Here is a 22,863-nt window from a genome sequence, read left to right on the forward strand (position 1 = left end):
TGACTCAAATTCTGGTGGTCGGAACTTGGCTTCTCGTAGGGCAACACAAGCTTCGCACCCCGGATTCCACATTCTGCAAGACAACCTGTGCACCATCAAAGGCCATGTCAGGAGATCACCTGCTGCTCCGGGAACTTGGTAACTTTGATTTATTACCTCCTCTGATTTGGTTGATGTACAACTACCTCAGCTCCATCATGTCTACAATTATGATACACATGGGCCCACCCATCTATATTTTATACCACCCTCGGCCCACCCGTCTAATACAACATCCCATACAACACCCTCGGCCCACCCGTCTAATTAATATGCGTCTGGGCCCACCCGTCTAATACAATATTTTATAATACCCTCGGCCCACCCGTCTAATTTAATATGTGTCTGGGCCCACCCGTGAATGTGATAACAAGTACCTACCCATCTATCTCATACACATCTACCTTAATACACCCATCTGCATAATATCCAACTACCTCGGCCCACCCGTCTACCTAATATTCATGTACATCGGCCCACTCATCTACTCTATATATTCCCTGCATGGGCCCACCCGTCTCCATCGGGAATAATTTGCCTCCCGGCCCATCCGTCATAGTCGAGGATATTTTTATCATGGGCCCATGGTCCGCTGGCCCGTATCATACGGGATATTATGCATGTCCGTTCCCTCGTATTATACGGAGATAGGTCACTGTAATATGTGTCCGTTACACAGAAAGAGCTGGTGCTCCTCGATGCTTCCGTCTCGACAAACGATGCAGTACTAGATAGATATATAGTTAGTTGAATGAATCATAAAGAAAAACTTACTTCATTGTGCTGGAACTCAGGGCAAACTTCCATCTCCTCTGTCCCTGGCGCTGTACTGGCGCCACCACGAAGATTGACACACGGTGCTAAGCCACCATGTGACTTTTTGGCCATTCGCTTGGTCTTGGCCATGGGCATAGCAAAGTTGACGGCTTTGAGGCAGTGGTTTGGCGTTAGAGAGAGCAGCAAAGTGCTGAGGGCGTAGGAATAGGACATAGGAATATAGTGAAGGGAGACAGACTTACAACGCATTGTGAATTTGAGACAAATAATGCCAAAGACAAACACGTTGTAACAAGACAACAATGGCTGGTCACTACATGAAGTAAGCAACCAGCAATATAAAAATGTTGTGGTCTGCACGTCCTAGTCTGCTATTCTTGCAAGACAAGTTTGTTCGACCCAAGGGGTTCGCTGTAAGGTATTAGAATAATTAGCTATATGGAAAGGAAGATAGTCCGATGTCCTATGTAATAAGACATGTGGTACTGCGGACATGTAATAATGTGGTCTACAGTGTTTTAGCAATGTGAAAACTGATAACTGCGCACCTAGTGGGGATAGATATGACAGGACAGGACATTGGGAGGACAAGTGTGTGGGAAAACATGGGGTCCGATGCATGGGAAACATCGGATCCGTCGGACTTGCGTCGGACTTCATCGGGTTAGCGTCGGGTTAGCGGATAAATGTCGGATTGAGTGGATAAGTGTCGGATAACATTGGGAAGTGATTTGTGTGTGACATGCATAGGGAAATAGCTCAATACAAGCCTAGCACGAGCTCCAGTGCTACAGTGTGCCAAGTGTCAGTTTGTAATTGTTTGTATACTAAGTCATGCATTTGTGCAACATGTCAGTTTGCAAACAATTACAAACTGACACGTTGATATCAACTTCAACATTGATTCCCATGGTTCATTGTTTCTTGCGTTCAACATCGTCTTCTCTTCTACAATCTCATCACACAAAACATCTTTAGTCTACCTTTGGGTCATTGCAGGACTGCAGCCTGCAAGGATCCAAAGGAGCTAGAGACTCTGGAGCTGCCATTTATCCCAGTAAGTGGTCATCCTTGCCACATCCACATACTAATTCTATATATTTTCAGTTACCTTTTGTTGCAAAGGTAAGTGAGCATAGTTCCTGCACCCTAAATACTGACATTCTTTTGGATTAGGCTATGTTTTCTGCTACATTGGTGAGTGAATGGCGTCTCTGCACCCTTAGGCTGAAATCTTCATTTGTTAGCTTGTGCTTACTACTTTGTGTGCATGGTAAGTTGCACATCTTCATTGTGAGACTTACACATATTTTTTTCAGTCACCCTTTTGAATTGAACCTGGGGGACTTGCAGTGCATGGCGCCTGGCGCTTCCTGCCTAGTAATAGTAAGTGTCTCCCTTCATTATGTTCCTCACCAATCAGCTAGTCACAGATATCCAAGGTAAGTGTTTCACCTTCTGTCAATTTCTGTCTGACGTGTTTTTGCAGTAGTAACGCTCAACAGTCACCGCCATTTCAAAGTTAAGTGTCTATTCTTGTTAGAAAGTCTGTCTCATGTGTTCACTACAGGGTTTTTTTAACATCTATGTATTTTTTTCTACCTACTGTTCTATTGGAGGGTAAGACTTGTGTGAGGTGGGCCCCCTCACTCAAGTCTTGCTTCTCCCCTTTATTTGTTATCCTTGTAGTACGCAAAACATTTTTGTAGTACAAAACACACAATGTCGCACTAGCACTTATATTTAAAATACCGGCAGATGCTGGTTCACAAATTTTTGCGTCAAAAAAAAGTCACATGATTATGAGAATATATTTTGTGTGATATGCCTGGGTGCCAACTTGGCTGCTATCTGTCATAGATCCAGATCACTCAACAGTCATGCGCGGCCTGTTTGCTTCGAAGTGACGGTCGACACGATATGGATGAATTTCCATACATCCCCGAAAAAATCGTGTGCTATGTGACTGGACGACTCCCATTAGAAGTCGGCGTGACTTGTTGGTCGTCGGGATATTGCGGTAGTTCTATTCGGATGGTCTCCACTGCGGTGACTTCCTCCAGACCTTCTTAACCAAGACCTACATTGCGACAAGAAAGGATCATTTAGGTTGGTAAACTCATACTTCATGATGTTAACAAAGGCAGCCCTGTTCTGGCAGATATGGCAGCGATACGACAGGATCCCGCTTTTCATCAATACTGATTAATATTGCCATTCCGAATCGGCTTCCAAACATCGCCATGCTAGTCCATATGTTCTCTTCCATGAAATCCGCGATAAAGAGCTAATTACCGCCTGCCTTTATTCAATGACGTGACATACCATCAGCGATTCACACCGGCACCTTACCTGTTGGTTTACTGTATGGTCATTATCTCAACGCCACCCGCCATAAAATTTACTTCTCCCTGGGACTTCAATTGACTTCGCTGAGCGCATCACATCGTGATGCACAGCCAACTCTGCTTTGTGACACGTACTTCGAATAAAACGTTATTATCCTCGCCTGATACTTCCCTGGTCATGCGTGCCATTTATCCTGTGTCTTGGTTCCATTTTCACTGCCGCAGGGGTTATGCTGTCATGGGCAAAAATAATGGAAATAGAATTTCACACCTTACGAAGGTGTACTAATGCCGCAATCCCCCCTACGGATTATTCTAACGTGAATAAACTCACCACATCTGCATTTAAATATGTTCCGGTGTTATTCTGTGAAAGGAGGAAGTAGTACGGGGGCAACAACAACAGGAGTATCAACCATCAATATTGTTGCATCAATCGTTGATCGATCATCTTTATGAGATACGGACGGGAAGCATCATACATCCAAAATAATATACGTCATCTCGAGTGCTAGGGAAGACTGAAAAATTGCTTGATTCGTCGGGAACTTGAAAAAGCTCTGGTCCGATCACCACTCCAATGGAAGAATAAAAGTAAGACTCGCTAGAAAACACCAATGGTAGAGCTGCCATATGTCCCGAAGTCTCAGCCATGTAGTACACGTACTCGTCCGGCATCGTGAATACGTAAAGGCATTCGACGGAACGAGGAATTAGTGTCGCCTAATAGGATCATTGAAGTGATCCATACCCCGGAAAGACTTCCGTGGATAACGCCATGGTTATACACCGTCACAAAAGCTTGGATTGGCGCAAGAAATAAAGGAAAAGTCAATGCGTACGATAAAGAACTACGGAAATGACTTTCAAGAGCTGCATGCTTCAGATACCCGTGCGTGCATATGGCGTTATCCACGGAAGGTATGGATGATATGGATGATCGATCACGCGGACAGGCAAATGCACCGGTACACGCCTTTTACATGTACATGTAGCATAGGGTCCTCGGTAGTCAATTGGGCTTTTCTAGTCACAACCTAGATCGCATGATGTAACCATGATGACGGTTCCTGCTGATTGTACATACTTAATTCCAATTGGTAAGACACAACGACAATACCGTGCGGTGTATCATCGTTAATCACATGCGAAGACCGTAAGCTACACGTGGGTTAACACATAGCATCTCTATAGCGATACATCAAATCTTGGACATGAGCATGAGCGCTAGCAATGAGAAGTCGTTGTGATAACTCAACCCAACATTGATCGATAAAGTTCCAGTGACAATCTTCAATGGCAGACGCTTAGGCCCTGACACCCCTAAGGATGGCCACAACCACACGGTGATCACTGCTAATGTTACAGTATGGCTGCCGGCCCGATAAAACCTGACACGAGAGCGCTGCGGCAATAGAGATGCATTCAAATGAACTTTTTTTTTTGCTTCTGGGGTCATAGTAGACCCAAATGAACTTTAAATATTAGTTTTGGTGAATGCGGCACTGATCGAGATCTCGGAACCTCGAAAAGCTCGGGACCAGCCAATCGTACGTTACTCCCGAATCCCGATGGAAGAAGGTCCTGGTTAGGTCGGAGCATGTAGTCAAGAGCCCGTGGTTCACTACAAGCGCTCTTTCGTCAAGGAGTACGTTGCAGGAACGAATATGTGAGAAGCGTAACATATATCCACACCGCACAGTTGCTTACACCTGTGAGATCTGCATGAGCTACTTTGTTGCAGTGGACCGTCTATGCGCCATTTTATCTTAGTGCAATGCAAAAATGATATGACACGACTTACGATATTGGAGACCAGCAGCTACACCAGCAAGGTGTTACGACGCCCGTGAGTTGTGGTGCAGCTATACCATTGGGGAAGACTTACCAGACTGAATTTGTGGGCCTGTCATGGTTTTAATCAAGACATGTGCTCAAGGATCCATTGGGCATTCGTCGATATACGATGGCTGGTACTGGACCGAACCCGCAGGCAATCCCGCACAAGGGAAGAATGACATTATGGCGCATTGATCTCCACTTGCGGAAGTCGACTATCAACATTCAACCTTTGCAAATATTTTCGTATCATTATAGTGGGTGTTCTACATCATATAGGCTCACTTTGCTGATGATATCCTTAAATTGGTCATCCTCGGTTTCGATCCTCGCACATTTAACCGCTACCTTGAGACTTATCATCAGATGTCAATTTGATACGAAACTGATACCAACCTCCGTAGTTTTATCTTTTTCTAAGAGTCTGCACTTCCATGCGTCAGCGAAACTGTCCTGGGCAATAACATAAGTCAATTCCTTGACAACCTTCATGGTAAGGTCGACCAGGCGTCTAAATTGGTTGAAAAAAATTGCCATGTCAGTCAGCTTCATTCAAGTTCGAACTCTGCAAACAAAACTGCATTACTCACTCATTATCATTGACGTCTACATCCAGGTACGTCGAGCTCGACGTTTCTGGTTCCGGTTGGACTTTCCACCATTTATGAGGCAACACACTAAAGATCCAGGTGGGAAGGGGAAGTACTTATCGCACTGGCAACGTAATGAGGTCGGATCTTGTAGGCCCAGGGCAGTTTGGACAACCAGAAGAACGAGAATATTCGCAAGATCCCTGCCTCTGTGTTGACGTTCAAGAGCTGGCTGTAGACTAGCACCAAGGCGCTGGCATTCATGGGAATTTACCACGACCACAGGAATATGCCGTTGTACTACCAACATAAGGTTAGTCGGAAATTCTGAATGACGTTGATCAAATTTTTTAGGGTTTCCTTCTCTTTGGTCGTCCAACCTAATAGTACAACCGTGTCATCTGCAGCTCTGCGATTGATCGGCATTTCATGCGAAGACGGCTTTGATGGCGTTGACGGATCAGCTAGATTCTCCTTCTGTCCTTCTTGTTCAGCTCTTGCTTCAGTCAGTGGTCCCATTACAGCCCGTCTAGCAGGTGAGCACCCACCCTGCTCGCGCAACCGTCGAAGTGCGCGTCCACCCGCTCCCATCAGTGCCAGGAACCGCAGATCTCGATATGAGAGATCGTAGAACGCTCGTGCCTTCTCGCACAACACCCTCGCACTTTCATTCAGGTCATCGTTTAAATCTTAACGAATCCGACCCCCAGTTATTCCCTTCTCGGAGCCGTCCAGCATTGCTGGATAACGCTCCATTGAGTATCATTAATGCAGGGTGCAATGGCTTGATGCCTGTAGATATCGCAAAGAAGATCTGTGTGTCACGACGGAAGTAATGACAAGGAGCTTTATCAGAAAGGACCCAGGACAATGCTGAGGACACAATCACTGAGACATAAAATACGCACTTGAAGTATGATACCTCCGAAGGAGCATACATCACCTTGAGTACTAGGGAAGCCCACAAAATTACTTGATTCGTCGGAAATTTGGAAAAGCTCTCGTCCGATCCATCTCACCGTCCCTCTGATGGAAGAAGAGAAAGAAAACTCCGATAGTGGAACTTCCATCCCGAAGTCAGCCACACATGCCAGTGCTCGTCCGAGACCGTTGATAAAGATATCCGACTGAACCGAGATGGGATCGAGTGAGTGATCCATACCCGGAAAGATAATGCTATGGTTATGTAGGGTTATAAAAGCTTGAATTGGCGCGAGAAAAGTCGATGTGTACGATGAAGAACTGCGGAAATGACTTCCAGAAGCTGTCTAGTTCCGTGAAACGGGGTCACCAATTGTAACAAGTGTAATGACCGCTTACCGGTGCTCATCATCGCATTTCGGGTCGACGCAGTGATTTGATGGTGGTTTTGCTCCAAGTAACGTGTCAGATTGCCAATAAATTATGCTGTCTTCTACATACGTTTAGCAACCCTCGCTCGAACTCCTACGCAAGTACACACACCTCGTATCAGCGCCGCAACTCGTGCCTTCGCACATGTACCACCCTAAAACAACTGCCAGACAAGCTCTCACAGCTTCGTATCCTGCCTCTGAGACCTGTAAGCCAATGAGTAAATGTTATATACAATAATCGACATAGCACAATTAATACTGAACCACATGTACTGTCGATATTAGGTCAGCCCACAACGACAATAAACAAGAAAAAAAATAGTATACATCGGTGGATGCTTGATTTGGTCACGGTACGTGTATTGCGTTCGATGGCGCTAATAGAGACTGCAGCTGTAAACGCAATTGTAAGGATGTCGCACACACAGCGCGGATCTCATGAGTGGGAGAAAACAGGGTCCCAGGAGATAGAAGGTCTAACACTACAAACTGTATCACAATCCTTACCTGATCCAGTACTACTGCCGAGGGCAAATTGCCAGATCTATCGCTTGTATGGTGTTCAGAATCTTGATGAGGAATAGCTTGGCATGGGTTCGTTGAGAGAGGTACGACACGTTTTATTGGTAACACGTACACTTAGAACTAAGTTCGGTGTGAAGTTTGAACGTACTTAGCGATTATTTTATGATGGAGCGACATACCTTCAAGATCGCTCTTCATGACTTGCTTAATGCGAGGGAGAGGGAGCGGAGTATTTCTGTAACCTGGTGTCTCTTTCTCTGCTGTATCCATTTGCCGCTGCCAAAATGAACAGAGGAAATCATTGAGAGGCTCCCCGGCGGACTACACGTATGGGGCGACATTAAAGAGTAGGTGGGAAAATCTATCGATTGGTAACCTTAACCCTAGACTAAGGGCATACTCAAGTGTAATTTACAAAACAATGACGCCACTGCCATCATTTACTAAAACAGCTCTGTAACCCACACTTCTCTTCCATTGAAAGACCTATAATATGATCACCAGCTGACTTTACACGTGCACAGGACTCCGGGCAGAAATACGGGAACGAAGGCTTGATCCCACGGAAGCAAGCGTCTATCCCTGTTGCTCCAAATACAAACCGCGCGCTCGGCATGTGCAGTTCATATTGAGCATATGATCAGAAATCACGAGAGACACAGGGGGAGGTCAAAAAGAAGCTAGATTGAGAATTGCAACGTTGAGATAAACCAGAGCCATAACAACAAAGACGAGAGAAAAGAACGATGAGCACAATGAAACAGACACCGAGCAGGAGTTGTGATGACCAAGCTGAAGTCCAAAAGAGATTGTGGATACCGGGCCAGTGTGGAGCCGCTCTTAGAGAAATTTTCTGTACCCTAGAAGAGGGTACAGGAATATACATAAACAAAATCGATCAGCTCTCTGTTTGTTCAACTAGCGCAGTGACATGATCTGATCCTAGGAGGTTCAGGACATCGACGGCAGAGGGCCGATGTCCTATATCACCCCAGCATTTTTCAATGAAATCCCAGAAAGAATCTGCGTCGTGCGGACTCGATAGTCTTGTAGGCTTCTTACCCTTCAGTATCAGGACAATGACTTGATGATCACTTCGCACATCTGCATAGGGTGGCCTACCTGTCATAACCTATGAAATCTTTAGTCGCAAACTAACGCAACCACTAGGGAACACCTCCAGCCTGAAGCATGATGCATCCGAAGGAATGAATATCGCTGGCTAGTTGAGGATTCAATGACTCTTTGCTCTCGGGCACCTCGAAGAGCTCTGGCGCAGCCCACCGCACGTTGCTTCTGATGTATGAAGAGTCCCTGAGAGCTCAGAACACATTGTGAGAATTCCATGATCTGCTACTTGCGCATTGCAGTCCGAATCTATCAGGATGTTGTTCTGGCGTTTCAGATCAGAGCTAGAAGGCGATTATCAGACAACTAGTACATACAGAGGTAAGGTCACCATGGGCAACGCCCTTCGAGTGGACTGCAATGCCGTTGCACAAACTATTGAAAATTCCACATACGGTACATCAGTGAACTGATGGACAAATTAGAAAGACATATATAACAATATATAGCACATATTCACAAGCATCAACATAATTCTGCTATCGATCGTTACATATGAATATTTGACTTTGTAGAGGAAACAACAGTTCCTGATGTTCATATCCCAGTGCGCTGTAGAGACTCGTGCCTCGCATTGTGTGATATGGCACTTTCCACTAGGGAGTACACAGCACGACTTGCAGCATCACTCTGTGTGCTATCCACAGCTATTCCCTTACGAGGTGCAGCTTTCCCACACAATGCGCAGCATGCGCGCACGACTTCCCGCGCTTTCCCGCGCTTGAGCGCCCTATAGCGCCAGCCATCCAGAAGCATCCATCCACTGTCCACCAAGCTCTCTAGTGCGTATATTCCCATTTCTCTTATTTACATATCGTTCCACCTCTATTTTTACCATGGACCCTTACTTACATATATCTTTACATACCTACTCGGTAGCGCTTCGGCTCCGCATGACAGCGCTTAGGCGCCATATAAGCGCCAGCAGTACATATTATTAGATACTTTACCTCCCACTTACCACCCACATACTACCTAGGAGAACATAGTAGAAATCTATTCTTTGACACCTCGCGCTCGTATCTCTTGTCTAGTATCTAATCACCCCTTAAGCAAACTCACTCTTACTCTCTCTCATTACCGCTCACGCGCGCGTACCTTCGCTTTCCCGTGCCTTGTGCGCACCTGCGCACTTTCTCGCGCTTTGCATCAGCCGACCAGTAGCGCCTTCGGCGCGCACTACTAGATCCTTGCTGCACTCGCTTCCCCTTTAGGGTCGAACGCACTTGTCGTCTCAAGTATAGCAGACTAGGCAACGCGCGACCTCACAACATTTACAGATACAGTCTGGAGCATCATTTGTTCCTCACAGTATTGTTGTTTCTACAGTGAGATTGCCGAGATCATAATGCATTTCTTACTCTCAGACTGACGAAGCCAAGGGGGGCGGATCCACGATTTAGGGCTGAAGTTGTGTTGTCGGTGATTTGACTAAAAACTGCAGATATCGCCATTAATATCCTATGTTTCTTGCATTTAGCCTGGTGGACCCAGGCAGGTAGATTCACAACTCCAGGCTTAACTTGTGCTATCCGCTATAAGCTGCAGACTCTACTGTAGTCGCTCTGTTTTTCCTATCTTCAGCCGTTTAAAATCATGCAGGTTGATTGTCCCATGTGACGTGTCATGGTATTTACTTTTATATAAAAATTCAAAATTCAAAATACTTTGAGTCTGAAGCTGGCACTCATGAGAGGGTGTGTCGCACTGTTTAACCAGAAATTTGCTTGAATTGTTATCACATTAGAAGTAAACTAATCAGAAATAACGTGGTGGGTAGCAGACTATCAATAGGTGCCTAAGGTGAATCAAAAGCGGCATCGTCGCGTTGCGCCCTCTGTCTTGCTAGAGCATTCACTGACATGCTAGCCCTTGCCATATTGCTAAGCTCATTGCGGTGATTCCTTCCAAAAACTTTCCTAAAAAAATGAGTCCAGCTGGGGCTGATCGGAAATGTAAGAGTGACACACCTAGTCCACCATTCAAGGAGCCTGTCAACCCTGCGGTGGGCTTCGCGACCGGGAGGCCGTTCAAAGAAGTCCACGATGGTTTGCCAGAATTGTACATAATCGAAGTCTCCATCAACAGACCTCCAAGACGTAATAGAAGAAATTGCGAATCGTACCTGCCATAATTATGGTTATCATTCATCATTCAAACTAAATATATGACACATATAACTTACTTGACATGCAATGTATGCAATTGAACGAGGTGTCACTTTCTTCATCTTGATGATTTCCGCTACATGTTTCTTGACCTTGACTCCAGAGGAAGACTTCTTAGCACGTGTATTGTTTCGGATGACATCAGTACCATCGCCGTCACCTTCGACATCCCTCGCTGATGAGGGCGATGTGAATACAGCTTTGTACCCCTAAGAAGAATCAGCGAGCTCGTTGTCTGGCTAGAGTCGAGTGGGACGAACCTGAAGAAGAATTTTGCCCTTAAACAGGCCTTCCTCTAGATCATGCGGGTTGGCGGCATATTTATCATACAGGAAAGTCGGAAAAGAGAGATCTGTGACAACATAACCCTCCGAACGATCTCGAATTCCCGCCCTTACCCTGCCAGATAGTGAGTGCTTCTCTTGCTGAGTCCGAGTGCGCTACTTACGCTGGGTCATTCCAATCTAATTCGGCTGGGCAGAGCAACATGCCGCACACATTGTTAGTAAATCCACGAGAATGTTTATCCTCGGGGTCGACCGGTGGATCAGGCTTGAAGTCACGATTGACCCATTCGGAAACAAGAGTCTTGAGCTTGGCGGTGTCGTCGCCTCGAGCACCGTCAGCGCCTTGCCGAAGCTAATAAAGACCCAGTGAGACAAACCAATTGTAGACGTCAGTAAAGCGTACCATTTTTATCATGTGCAAGTAGTCATCGTACTCCAACTCACAGCCCTTCTTATGAAACCACGGTAAGGTTTGCGTCAGGGCGACATACCCTACTTGCAATTGATCCTGTCTAGATACACCAATTAATATCATTCACGACCCAAAAGTAAAAAACATACTCTAGAGTGGCGTCCTGGTCCTGCTGCTCGTCGTCACATCTTCTGTCGTTTTCGGTGACGAGGTCCTCAACATTGTCGAACAGAGCGACAACCCATCTGAGTGCTCGTCCTTGAGCCATGTAGTAATTTATTTGCCTGATAGACGGTAAGAAATGATGACTCAATGTAAGTAGTGGGGGACATACTTTTCTTTTGCTGCCCGCCCCGCCTCGAGAGTCTCGAGCTGCTCCTCAAGTTGAGCAATTCTCCTTCTCTGTCGAGCCTGGACATGATTTGCCGCTTCGGATTGCCGAAGGTTGCCCCCATCTTGATCCTCAGCGTGCGATGGGCTGCCTCCATCCTGCCGCCAGTCCTCGTCATGTGGCGCGCTAGCCTCGGCGAGCGACATAGAGCTAGGGAGACGAGATGAAGTAGGGTAGAGGAAGAGAAGGTGTGAGAGTAGGGAAATAATTAGCCAGGTCGCATGAGTCTTATATGATGCTGGGCGGGACTAACACTAGTTTCCTAAAAAGCGAAATGTCTCTGCCGGGATTACCGTAAGAGACTAAGCGATTGGAACAAATACCTGTCTGGGAAAACATTAAGGTTAGTACTAGGAATAGTCGGTCCTTCTGAAAACAGAAAATAGGACTGTTATAGTCTGGGAGACCGACATATCGTCCCTGTGATTTTGCTAAGTCTCCTACGACTTCGAGTTGTTCGGAGAGACTCACTGACTGGCCGATTTCTCAGCACCAGACGTCGTTAGAATGATCTACGAATGGCTTTTATTCATCTCTAGGAAAAACAGCTCATTAATAGAGGAGGTAACTTACATTGACATGTTCAGTTATCGGCTGAGCAGTACCGTGCGGCCCCCGATCATCGAAGTAGGCAGAAGATGAGAAGGTAGTCGCCTGTGAGGCACGAACCATGAATGTCTGGTAATCTGGCTGCACCACGCTTAGTATTAGAAATGTTATCTGCGAAAAGATAAGATGCGGTAGCTCGTGTGCTTTGTGCGCTTGCTGCGTACGAAGATCCTTCGGAGAGCTCCGATCGATGGAGCAATTGAGTTATTGAAGTTCTGGTCCACCATGAGAGCGTGCAGTGTTGACAGCAGTCAGGTTTCCACCACAATTGTTGGTCTTGCAGTAACAGCAAACGTAAGGCATGGTGAGGATGATGTTTAAAGACGCGTTTGACGCGTCGGGCCAAGGGCTAAGGTCACGTGGCAACAAGAGTACCGTGTTCAATTGATACTAGTGTTCTTACCATCATGTTGCTCGCGTATCGCTGGGTGTTGGCAACCCTTCCATTTCTCGTTTTTGTCGTTGCTTCCTCTGGCGACAGATTATCAAACTTTCAGAACTGCGTCTCTGCATGTTATGGAGACTATTGCCATCCTCAGACGACGCTTTCACTTGGCCTCAGACTGACATGTTGGACGTGTACAGATGACTGCAAGTACCAGTACATGCATATGCTCACAGGTATCGCAATCTTTTGGCGGTTCTTCGGAATGCAAGAGCCAGCCTCTGTCGCGTTCTCACTGTGGAATATGTACTATCATATCCAAGGATGGTGCCAGCTTCGCAGCAAAATACCAAGTGACCACCCGATGCGATCTTACTACTTAACATGCACCATAGTGAGTGTTAATGCCTGGCTCTGGTTCGCAGTGTTTCACACAAGAGGTCTGCCCTCAAATTATGCAGGATCACGTTCTCCTACTTATTGATTCCTTGAAGATTTGCCAAACACAGAAAAACTGGATTACTTCTCTGCTGCTCTCGTCATCTTATATTCCCTGTATCACACGGTTTTACGGCTCTTCAATCAATACCCCACCCGTTCGCGTGAGGATGGTCATATCCAGCGCACGCCCGTTCACGTTCTATGGTCGTCCATTTGCACTGTAGTTTACCTTGCCCATGTCACCTATCTCAGCATTCTACCACAGTTTGACTACAGCTATAATATGGCATTTAACCTCACTGTTGGCTTCACGCATAATCTGCTGTGGCTGCTATATTCCCTTCCCGTATCGTTACCCCTCATTCGACACTTTCCTTTCAAATCAAAAACGTACAGACCATCATACGCATCTGAGGTAGCAGTCTTTGTTGTTCTTACGACGGCTGCAACTGCTCTAGAGCTCTTCGACTTCCCTCCCTGGGGTCGCATCATCGAAGGCTCATGCCTTGTGGCACCTCAGTACTGCGCCTATCACAAAGTTCTGGTATGACTTCCTGATCAAATATTCGTTGGATGATGGATGGAGGGAACCAAAAAGGTGAAGACATATTTAGTTTTATCGACTACTGTGTACTAATGGTGTGGAATCTAGATAAATTGTTCAGACGTCTAAAGCTCCTGCTCTAACCTGTTCAATGACTGCATTTTCTCCGTTTCTGTTCAAGCACGAGTAGAGAAACTGCAACATCGTTAGCATCTTCACTTCCTCGCTTCAGCATACCGCACCTATAACTGTATCCAAGGAATTCATCACAGATGACTCGATCTCCAAAAATGCCTGTTGCGATACCATGGTCACCATGAAGTGACGCCTGTGGGGATAGAATGTTGCTGTAGGGGTCGGACTTTGGGCTCCACTCTCATCAAGACTGCGAAACTGTCACTTGTCAGCCCCACCGTATAAATATTGTTGTACTATTTCCTAACCTCGAAATTGGAACCTGCTACAGCCCAGGAGAAATAGTTTCCCTCGCCATCATCAAATTCCCATCGTGCGCTCTATTTCTTCACCTATAGTGTTCTTGTTACCTCACTGATCTGTGTTATTGACGTTGTATTTGCAATAGTATCACGTGGTTCAATGGGTATGACGTCATAGCAACACTACAATCAAATCTAAATAGCATGCAGCAGTAAAGGAAGATGTGCGCGACGCGTGTAGTGAACGCAGAAGAAGTTAAGGAAGTGGCACCGGCGGTTGCTCAGCGCGAGTGCCATTCGACCCACTGCCCTTGCCATCGCCGTCCCGTTCTTGGCCATACTTAACAAGGTCAAGGACCGTCTGCCAGTCGGTGCCGGTTTTCTCCCGACAGATGCGCTTTGGAGCTGGACCACCGTTCTCCTTGTTGGAGTGGGGGAGGTTGGCGCAATCCACCCCCCTCTTCGTCGTCAAACGAACGTTCACAGCAGGAGAGGCTTTGACTTGCAATGTCATAGCCTCGCCACCTGCGCAGCCGGCTTCGACTTTCAAGTCAATGGCGCCCTGGAGCTAGGTCACCATAAAAAATCAAGCGTAGCTGCACCACTTACCATTACATTCTCCCTGTCCAGCTGAAGGTCCTTATAGGCCTTACCCCTATCGCTATACTTTGTAGCCCATGGGCTGCGCTGTGACTCGCTGAGGAGGCTCGTCCACTCGAACTGCTCGACCGCGCCATCACGTCGGAGGCCAGGTGCACAAGTCTTCTTCTTGATGGCTGGAGCAGTGATTGGTAACAACTCCGAGCCAGATCTATGCTTTGTAGCACCGCAGCCGCTGACGGGAGAAGGTGAAAATTCACGCAAGGGCGGGCCCATAAGACTTGGAGGGGTGGTGGTAGAGTCTTCAGGTGAGCAAGTGAAAGGGTTCGTTATGCTTTCACACGATGAATCTGGTTCACAGAACATCAACGCGCCATCACCACTCCCAGATGTGGAAAATCCATCATGATCGTAATGCTGTCGATCATGTTGGACACGGGCTATCGGGTCCTCATCCCAAGACTCGGAGGAATGGGTGCCGCTAATTGTGTATGGATTGGGACGTAACATGCTAAAGCTGGTAAAGAATTAATGACTATAAACTGACGAGTTCTTATACGTATTAAGCTGTGTTGCTGGGCGTCCATCATACCAAGTGTGAGTAACATCGTGCCATGAAGCAAAAGTTCCCATCTTTAGAAAGAGCTGGTTTACTAATTCTCAACCGTTATCAGGTGTAATATGGCGCTCCGCGCTGATCACACGTTGCAACGCGTAGTTAGAACTCGCAAGCAATTTCCATTTTTGACATCTTCTGAGTTCCAAAGCGAGTCATAATCCGTTGAACTTTACGTCCGGTGAGCTCCGAATAGAATCTGTGACAGCGAGAAGCTATTTTCCATTCCGTCAATCACTCAAATACCATTTTTGGGAAGAGCTGAGTTTTAAGTGTCGCAGACAAATCAGATGGCTCGATCATTTGTTATTGGTATTCACTGCTACGGTAATTCTTCAAACTCCGGTTCGTATTTACTAATCACTTGTGTATTCGTCATGCTCTGCTACCCAACACCCATCCAAGTCGCCGAAGAATGAACACAATAACTCTTGCCTGTGATGAAGGCCAATTTAAATGCCCCACTGCAGCCCCTACAGTTTCCTCCGACGAGGTGGACTCCTATAATCATCACAGCTCACCTCCACGCTCTCCACGCTCTTCGAGTCCCGGGCTTTCAGAATCAGGTATTGATAATGCACATTATGCAATGGTCAAGAGACTCAAATGTGACCACCACAGCCACCACAACCTCGGGTTCAGATGCTGAAGAAGCTTTGACGCCTGATTCTAAACATTCCTACCGTACGGGATGCGCGCATATCCTCCCTCATAGGTCACCAACTCTAAGCCGTTCTCAGAGGCAACGCAACCGAGGCTCCCACCCTTACCGCCGGACATCCCCAAGTTTCGAAGAGGAGTGCCTGGGCTCTAAATTATTAGGCAGACCCTCTAATAGTGACGATTCGTCAGAGTCGATGAGCCTCAGGGTAGGTCCTGCTGTTGTGTATAGCTCTGGCAACATCTCACATGTACCTAGGTCAAGGATGTGTATACAAGGCAAATAGAACAGCTCTCACCCGACTCATTCCGTCATGCTGTGCACTACAAAGAAGCAGTTCGTGAACGCAAGCGCATGCGCATGTTCACCGCGGCATGGGAACTCGAGGAGACCAAAAGGCTGCGTGCTTTTCTTCAAACAACCATGGTCAATTCAGAAATGGAATTCGTAGCAGCGGAGGAGGAGTCACGCTGGTTGCTTGATATGATTGTTGACCGTCAGAAACTGAAGTCTGTCAAGGCAGATGTCAGACACGTTACTGCCGCGTATGACAGGGACAAAAAATCTCTTCATCGAGCTGATGCAGAGCTGTCCCTTCTAAAGGACAGCATTATCAAGGCCGAGTCCTGATGACAAATGGTAAGCCTTTTTTCAAGTAATGATTCCCTCCTTTAATCACTGACGTATTTGCAGGCCTCACTCTACTAAGAGTAACGAACATCTCAGTCAAGCGGGGATTGATGGATGAATTAGGCACTTGTACGTTGAAACTTACTGCATACTTCTGTTATACAACTACACTCTTCGCACTCGCTTGTAAGCGCCTTCTGTAAAGTACTACGTCTTAAGCAACCGTCCGAATATTAAATTTTGACTGAAAAGACTTGATGATTGCTCTGATGGGCTTCATACAACGTGGAGTATCGCGCAGGTGACGATCTCAATGCTGATCGAGGAAGCGAAAAATTAAACTGCCTGGGCGTACAAACCAACTGGATTTAGACCTGGCGAGCCTCGTTGTCATCGCAGTTTTATTTACTATTAGTTTTATGGTCTCGTAAATGTTCAATACATTTTTCCTATCACAGAAATCAGGTTTTAAGGAGGTATGAACACTGATTAATCATCCCACCATCAGTCTACCACAACGATGCTACCCGCTTACACCTGCGATGACCAGCAGTCAGATTTCTTTTCTAACGATGAGTATAACTTGGACAGCCTGTTCAACGATGAATTGACCCCCCACGATCACCACGACTACCCGCCACCACACCCCAACCCTTTCTACAGCGATTTCGTGCCGCCTAGCACAGAGACATCAAATATGTTGATTACCAGGGAAGAAGAGACTCACCCCCTTGACTTCCTGCCATCTTCGATCGAAGAGTGGCTCAACCATAACACTTCTGATCACATAACAGTTGACGACCCAGGGACTGCGCTTCGCTTACAAGCGCCAAGTCAACCTGGGCCGCATGATCCCGACAACGAGCCCTTCAACGCAGAGACCGGGCTAAACATCGGCGATTACCTGACCAATTTTTGTCCGCCGGTCCTATCTACGGATGGGGTGTCAACGTTTCCACATGAATTCCAGGGTGAACCAAAACCTCTGGGGGAGCCCTTACCGCCTCCTGTCAATCGCAACCACAGAGCATCGACGAGAACTCACCAATTTCTGTTTCACCCATATTCACACCAACCTGGGGATCATGAGGTGAGCGCAGCGGATGTGCAGCAGCTAAATTGCTGACGGAGTCGTGGTTGCATAGTCCCAAGCTCCCGAGTCTGGACCGTCCATGGTCCAACCACCACTACTCCCCTCGTATGCTGTAAATGATCCTTTGCACGTGGAAATCGTTCGGTCTGCATTGGACCACGTGATTGACTATGCAGTCAACGTTCACTGCCTCCTAAATCAGAAGGCAAGAAAGAAGCTAGTCGAGGAAGCTTTGAATAATGCGGTCAACTCCATCTGCCCTCATACACCGGCAGGTAAGCATGCGTGTCTCTTTTTTGAAAAAAGAACTCACTTCCAAGTTTTGGCCATGCATCAGGGACCAGAAAGAAATGGGTCAAAAAGAATAAGAAGGCGCTGTACCAAAAAATTTCCGATCCTTTCAAGAAGATCATGACCACTTGCAAGAGAATCGCACGGGCCAAAATTTAAACTGGATATCGTTTGCGTCCTGAACCTTGGTCAGGTATCTCTGAACCCGAGCACCAGAGAAAAACAGTCCAAGACCTCATTGACGACAATATCTTCCCTCCCAAATTTAGCGTCGGGAATGACGGTCATGTGCTCGAGAACAGGGTGGTATGGGACATCATTCTCAATGCTCTTCAAGAAGTTGGGTACCAACGGTACCTCAGAACGCTGGATAGCATGATGCCGACAGCAATCGTCGCTGTGTACTGTGCATTATCAGAACTGTCAAGTGGAAGGTTGGTAGACATTGAATTTGGGGCCGATGCCTTTAAAGACCGGTATGACGCACTGCAGCATTATATTAACCAGAAAGTCGCCCATGACATAGCGTTTTCGGAGCGATGGAAAGATTACGAGCAGGTTACTTGTGCCAGGTTGCTTGAGATTTAATTAGTACTCATACTCGATCGTGATGATAACATACCTTGCTACCAACCATTGTACCAACTTCAATACGTGTACTACTAGGCAGTCGTCTTCTCTCAGCATTAGTGCAGATTCTGCAGAAGTAATATTTGAAATCAATAAATCACCTGATCATGACTCGCATCCCCGACTCCCATGTTAAGGGCTTTGTCGAACACAAACGAATTCCCATGCGTCAGCCGATCAGTGTAAAGCTGTGCACTTGGCCAGAATCTTAATTTTATTCTCATCTCTACAGTTTTTGGCAAATACTCACCATCATACTTTTGTCAGTAGCTGAGCGCTGAGTCTTATTACATGGATCTCACCGCTCTCGGACATCCAAACCTGCGCGATGGCAGTTCTACATCTGTTTTTAAAGCCACTGAGACGACATCATTGTAGGCTTTGTGGAAGGATTGTGTGTGCTGAGTGTTCTGGATGGGTAAGTCTTGTGTTTTACTGTGTTTCGCTTTTCTCTGTCATTCGTTTGCTTTTTCGCTACAGTTGATCCTTTGGTTTTCCACGCCGCAAACTAACACTCCTAAACTCAGACATTCTACATCACCGACCCATCCTCCCAATCCCCTTCTGGCAAAAACACCAAAGCGAAACCTGCACGCGCATGCAACGAGTGCTACGAAGCTGCCTTTCCTCCCGTCCAGTCCATCACCGGTGGTTCTAGTACTCCATCTACTTTATCAGCAAATCCATCTACACACCACTCCCCAACCCTCCATGGTATCCCAGCCTGGCTCTCTACGCCTATCCCCACTGAAGGGAGTAGTGGTGCTCACATGTTGATGGCGATGACGTTGAGCCCTAGTTCTCAAACGGTGGACTGCTTTTATGATTTCATCTTCATGGTCACCTTCTCATCGGACATCTTGCGCAAATTTGCTAGATTCATTGCACTCTTGTTGAAATCTTCACTTCATCGAGCATGCTATACATTGCGAATTTTCTATGCCCTACTCCGTAGGCTGGGACACATGTGTATTCGCCTCGGCCATGATAGCTCCTCAACTAGAAGACTTCAAGAAGAGTTGAGCCCTGCAATTTGTTCGAGCGGCTTACCTACGATCCATACACTCTCGACAGATGTCAACCAGCCTGGTGACCGACCACATAGTACGCTCGCAGTACCAGTGGACATTGCATCTCCGCAGCATCCATTGTACCTGACGCCACCTTCGCACCCCAATTCCAGAGACGACTTCAGCATAGGGACTATGGATGAATGTGGGTGGCGCGACTTTGTGCACCCGGAAGGTCCCAGAGTTTATTATCACCACGAGACAGTTAGCATGTGTCCCTAGATTGATTTTCTAAAATGCTCATACACTTTATAGAGAGTTTTCACAGATGCAGACATGCGCCTAAGCAAGATGGATTCGAAGAGGCTCCTGGGGATGGCTAAAGCCCTCAAGGATTATGCAAAGAGTCAATCAGACGTACAGGCCAGGATCGGTGATGGAACAGAATTGGTGCTCGAGCTCAACACCGAAAAAGGTCGTACTAACATCATCAAGTCTTGTGGCTACTATTTTGGGCGCATTCATATACTTGCGAACCACATGGTGAGATTCTGTTCAACGTCAAGGCAGCCAAGAAACTCAGTCATATAAGTGGGTGGTTCACTGCTGTTTGGATGACCCTTAAACACCTGCTTTTAGAGTATTCATTGGAATCGCAATACTGGCCAGTACTCTCCAAGGGATCAGTACGCTCAGTGAACAAATATTTTCGATCAATTTTACTGACTCGCACACAATAGCGTGTTAGCGACGCTTACAGTCTTCTAGGTATCACTGCGAGCTTTATCCTCACAACCGATACCTTCCGAGATGAATCTTCGAAGAGTTGAGGGCAATCATTGTTCATGCAAACGCAGGCAGGCTATGTGATTGTAACTTAATACAGAATCTTACGATCATGATAGAAACTATCACCTCAGATACATCACTGGCCCCTTTCGATGGCAATGAACTAGTGAAGATGCTGGATCTAATGGACCGTGTTGAGGGTTAGACTTGCTCCGTGTATTTTCGACCCAAACTAAATGCTGAACTAGGCAGCATCGATAAAATGCATGCTTATTCTGTGTGTGTTGTAGGCGAGTTGTTTTCCATGAATGACAACAGTATATTGATCTACTCTTTACAGCTCGGTTCATGAGATTGTTCAGTACGGATATATTTTTCGATTCACGAATAATACTAACAAGGCTCAGCCAAAGTCAAATTCACAAACTTCTGCGGACAACCTGGCGTGCGTGTTGACGCCGACAGGTCCATCTATTACAGAGAGGGCCACGAACGCGAAACACTCATCTTCAGGCTCCTCAACCTAATACTCTGGTATGGGCCACGTAAACACTATAAGCGTGTACAGAGAGTATGGGTGGACGAGATCATCAATGCCCCACGCTGGAAAGACTCTATCAACCAACTAGATAACGAGTGGCTGGGGTTCACGATCTATGTAAGTGCTTGATACATATTGAGTGCAATCGTATGGGATCTTTTTTTAGTTCAACGAGCCTCCTTGATCACCTTATCTCTCTCTTTACACGACATTTATAACCGCATTCCCAAGTTCTATATCCTTCCTTTCCCGTCCACCCGCGCCATTTGCCCTATATCTACGAACACAAGAACGCGATCCACGCTGTGGGCAGCTAAAACTCACGGATTGGCTTTTGAGTGCTTCCACAGGTATGTCCACGGCGTTCTTACTCCTAGTTTAACACTGACGCCACACAGCACGACCCCTGGCTCAGGATAGTCTACATGCACGACCAGGCGAAGACATGAACATAGGCTGCATTTTTTCGGTTCCAACTTGTATGTTGGGTCACCTACATTTAATATCGACTCAGAAGATGCGACTGGAGCAAGTGGGCGACACATTTCTAGCTTCGTTACTGTCATATGCTGATCAGTCCTCTAGCGTACAACACTCCCGAGGACAGGTTCTGGCCACAGCGAACACCGTCTTCAGTAGCCTATTCCTCTCAAATAACTCACCCCATAATGCATGAGCGTGTCATGTATTTCGGTCCTGGCACTGTAGTGGGTAGCCCGACCGTGATCGTCCGATCTCCGCGTGCTTCTGGCACCAGTAAGTACACATGTTAATGTGATATAAACTCTGTATTGATTGGGTTACTAGCATTCCGTTGATACAGTCGTTCCTAGTCGCACATGAGTCTACTAAACGCTTGGAGAGTACTATAGCTTGAAGCAGCTGGAAATGTGTTTAGTGACCGTATGTTGACAGTTCTGTATCAAAGATTGATTTAGGGGTCTGCCTTAAACCTGATGGTTCTTAGAATGTGATGCAGCTTGTTAGTGCAGGTCCTTCCAATTCACTGGCAGTCGAATAAGGTCAGAAAATAGGAGAGAGCCAGCGGAGGTCCTTGCCCTTGTTGAGAAAGGTGAGTTTCTTTATTCATCTGTGTCTCTAAACTGAACGATCACCAGTGACATCATCTCTCAATACATCTCTTCATGCACATGCACATACACTCTCGCTCCTCGCATTGCAACGCGCTACCCTCGGCCTTCCACCTACCCTACACTTCATTCAGCCAGGCCGCACCTTAATCTCCGAGAATACGACTTTAGACACTCGACAGCCAAAGCTCCCCGATTTAGCGTCTCAGCAAACACCGAATATAACAACTCCAAACCACGGAGAAGGGCTCCCTCTTTCCGCCCGACCTCAACGTGCACCCTTGCCCTTCCTACCCCCGGTCTGGGTCCCAGACGCAAAGACAGACGCATGTATGCGGTGTGCACGCCCGTTTGGGCTTGTGAGGTTCACGGTACCTCTATCGATGTCTGTGTCTTTCTCTTTGCCGTCGTTTGCACGCATCGTGGTTGCCGTGCTGCTAGTTATTTCGACCCCAACTGTAAGGCTACCTGTCTCCGTGAAGTCCAATGCTGACAGCTCGTTCAGATTTTAATAGGCGCAGGCGCAGGCGGTTGGGTAGCCTATGGCATACTGATCGTCCTTTACCTTGTTTATCTTACGTTGTTTCTGATTCTTGTTATCACTAGCCGGGATCATGATTCAAGAAGCTCTAGTCC

General features: G+C 46.7%; 8 protein-coding genes across 8 annotated transcripts; 3 read left to right on the top strand and 5 right to left on the bottom strand.

Annotated features, from left to right (window-relative positions):
• Positions 1 to 691: 691 nt before the first annotated feature.
• On the bottom strand, positions 692 to 1,065 carry HD556DRAFT_1305489 (uncharacterized protein; the record flags this gene model as incomplete). Its single annotated transcript, XM_041299794.1, has 2 exons — positions 692 to 766; positions 814 to 1,065. 2 exons carry the CDS (start codon positions 1,063 to 1,065, stop codon positions 692 to 694), a joined length of 327 nt encoding a protein of 108 aa, XP_041163642.1.
• Positions 1,066 to 1,558: 493 nt separating this feature from the next.
• On the top strand, positions 1,559 to 2,525 carry HD556DRAFT_1305490 (uncharacterized protein; the record flags this gene model as incomplete). The annotated part of the gene is made up of 9 exons (XM_041299795.1): positions 1,559 to 1,620; positions 1,816 to 1,873; positions 1,924 to 1,941; positions 1,993 to 2,013; positions 2,064 to 2,089; positions 2,136 to 2,202; positions 2,240 to 2,258; positions 2,306 to 2,362; positions 2,506 to 2,525. 9 exons carry the CDS (start codon positions 1,559 to 1,561, stop codon positions 2,523 to 2,525), a joined length of 348 nt encoding a protein of 115 aa, XP_041163643.1.
• A 3,919-nt stretch (positions 2,526 to 6,444) lies between these two features.
• HD556DRAFT_1231740 (uncharacterized protein) lies at positions 6,445 to 6,753 on the bottom strand (the record flags this gene model as incomplete). The annotated part of the gene is made up of 1 exon (XM_041297455.1): positions 6,445 to 6,753. The coding sequence occupies one exon, from the start codon at positions 6,751 to 6,753 to the stop codon at positions 6,445 to 6,447; it is 309 nt and encodes a 102-aa protein (XP_041163644.1).
• An 840-nt stretch (positions 6,754 to 7,593) lies between these two features.
• HD556DRAFT_1231463 (uncharacterized protein) lies at positions 7,594 to 7,791 on the bottom strand (the record flags this gene model as incomplete). Its single annotated transcript, XM_041297434.1, has 1 exon — positions 7,594 to 7,791. A coding segment is annotated over one exon (198 nt), but the record flags the coding sequence as incomplete, so codon positions are not given.
• Positions 7,792 to 10,399: 2,608 nt separating this feature from the next.
• Positions 10,400 to 12,005, bottom strand: HD556DRAFT_1231332 (uncharacterized protein; the record flags this gene model as incomplete). The annotated part of the gene is made up of 8 exons (XM_041297421.1): positions 10,400 to 10,520; positions 10,572 to 10,726; positions 10,850 to 10,978; positions 11,030 to 11,168; positions 11,218 to 11,408; positions 11,460 to 11,568; positions 11,618 to 11,752; positions 11,803 to 12,005. The coding sequence occupies 8 exons, from the start codon at positions 12,003 to 12,005 to the stop codon at positions 10,400 to 10,402; spliced, it is 1,182 nt and encodes a 393-aa protein (XP_041163646.1).
• An 848-nt stretch (positions 12,006 to 12,853) lies between these two features.
• On the top strand, positions 12,854 to 13,896 carry HD556DRAFT_1457661 (Per1-like-domain-containing protein; the record flags this gene model as incomplete). The annotated part of the gene is made up of 3 exons (XM_041308155.1): positions 12,854 to 13,293; positions 13,348 to 13,802; positions 13,834 to 13,896. The coding sequence occupies exons 1-3, from the start codon at positions 12,876 to 12,878 to the stop codon at positions 13,894 to 13,896; spliced, it is 936 nt and encodes a 311-aa protein (XP_041163647.1). The 5' UTR covers positions 12,854 to 12,875.
• A 635-nt stretch (positions 13,897 to 14,531) lies between these two features.
• HD556DRAFT_1305493 (uncharacterized protein) lies at positions 14,532 to 15,385 on the bottom strand (the record flags this gene model as incomplete). The annotated part of the gene is made up of 2 exons (XM_041299796.1): positions 14,532 to 14,843; positions 14,885 to 15,385. The coding sequence occupies 2 exons, from the start codon at positions 15,383 to 15,385 to the stop codon at positions 14,532 to 14,534; spliced, it is 813 nt and encodes a 270-aa protein (XP_041163648.1).
• Positions 15,386 to 15,906: 521 nt separating this feature from the next.
• On the top strand, positions 15,907 to 16,782 carry HD556DRAFT_1439657 (uncharacterized protein; the record flags this gene model as incomplete). The annotated part of the gene is made up of 3 exons (XM_041305991.1): positions 15,907 to 16,057; positions 16,113 to 16,360; positions 16,411 to 16,782. 3 exons carry the CDS (start codon positions 15,907 to 15,909, stop codon positions 16,780 to 16,782), a joined length of 771 nt encoding a protein of 256 aa, XP_041163649.1.
• Positions 16,783 to 22,863: the final 6,081 nt, after the last annotated feature.

This window comes from Suillus plorans (genome assembly GCF_016647745.1).
Source record: "Suillus plorans strain S12 chromosome Unknown HD556scaffold_11, whole genome shotgun sequence".
Lineage (NCBI taxonomy): Eukaryota > Fungi > Basidiomycota > Agaricomycetes > Boletales > Suillaceae > Suillus > Suillus plorans.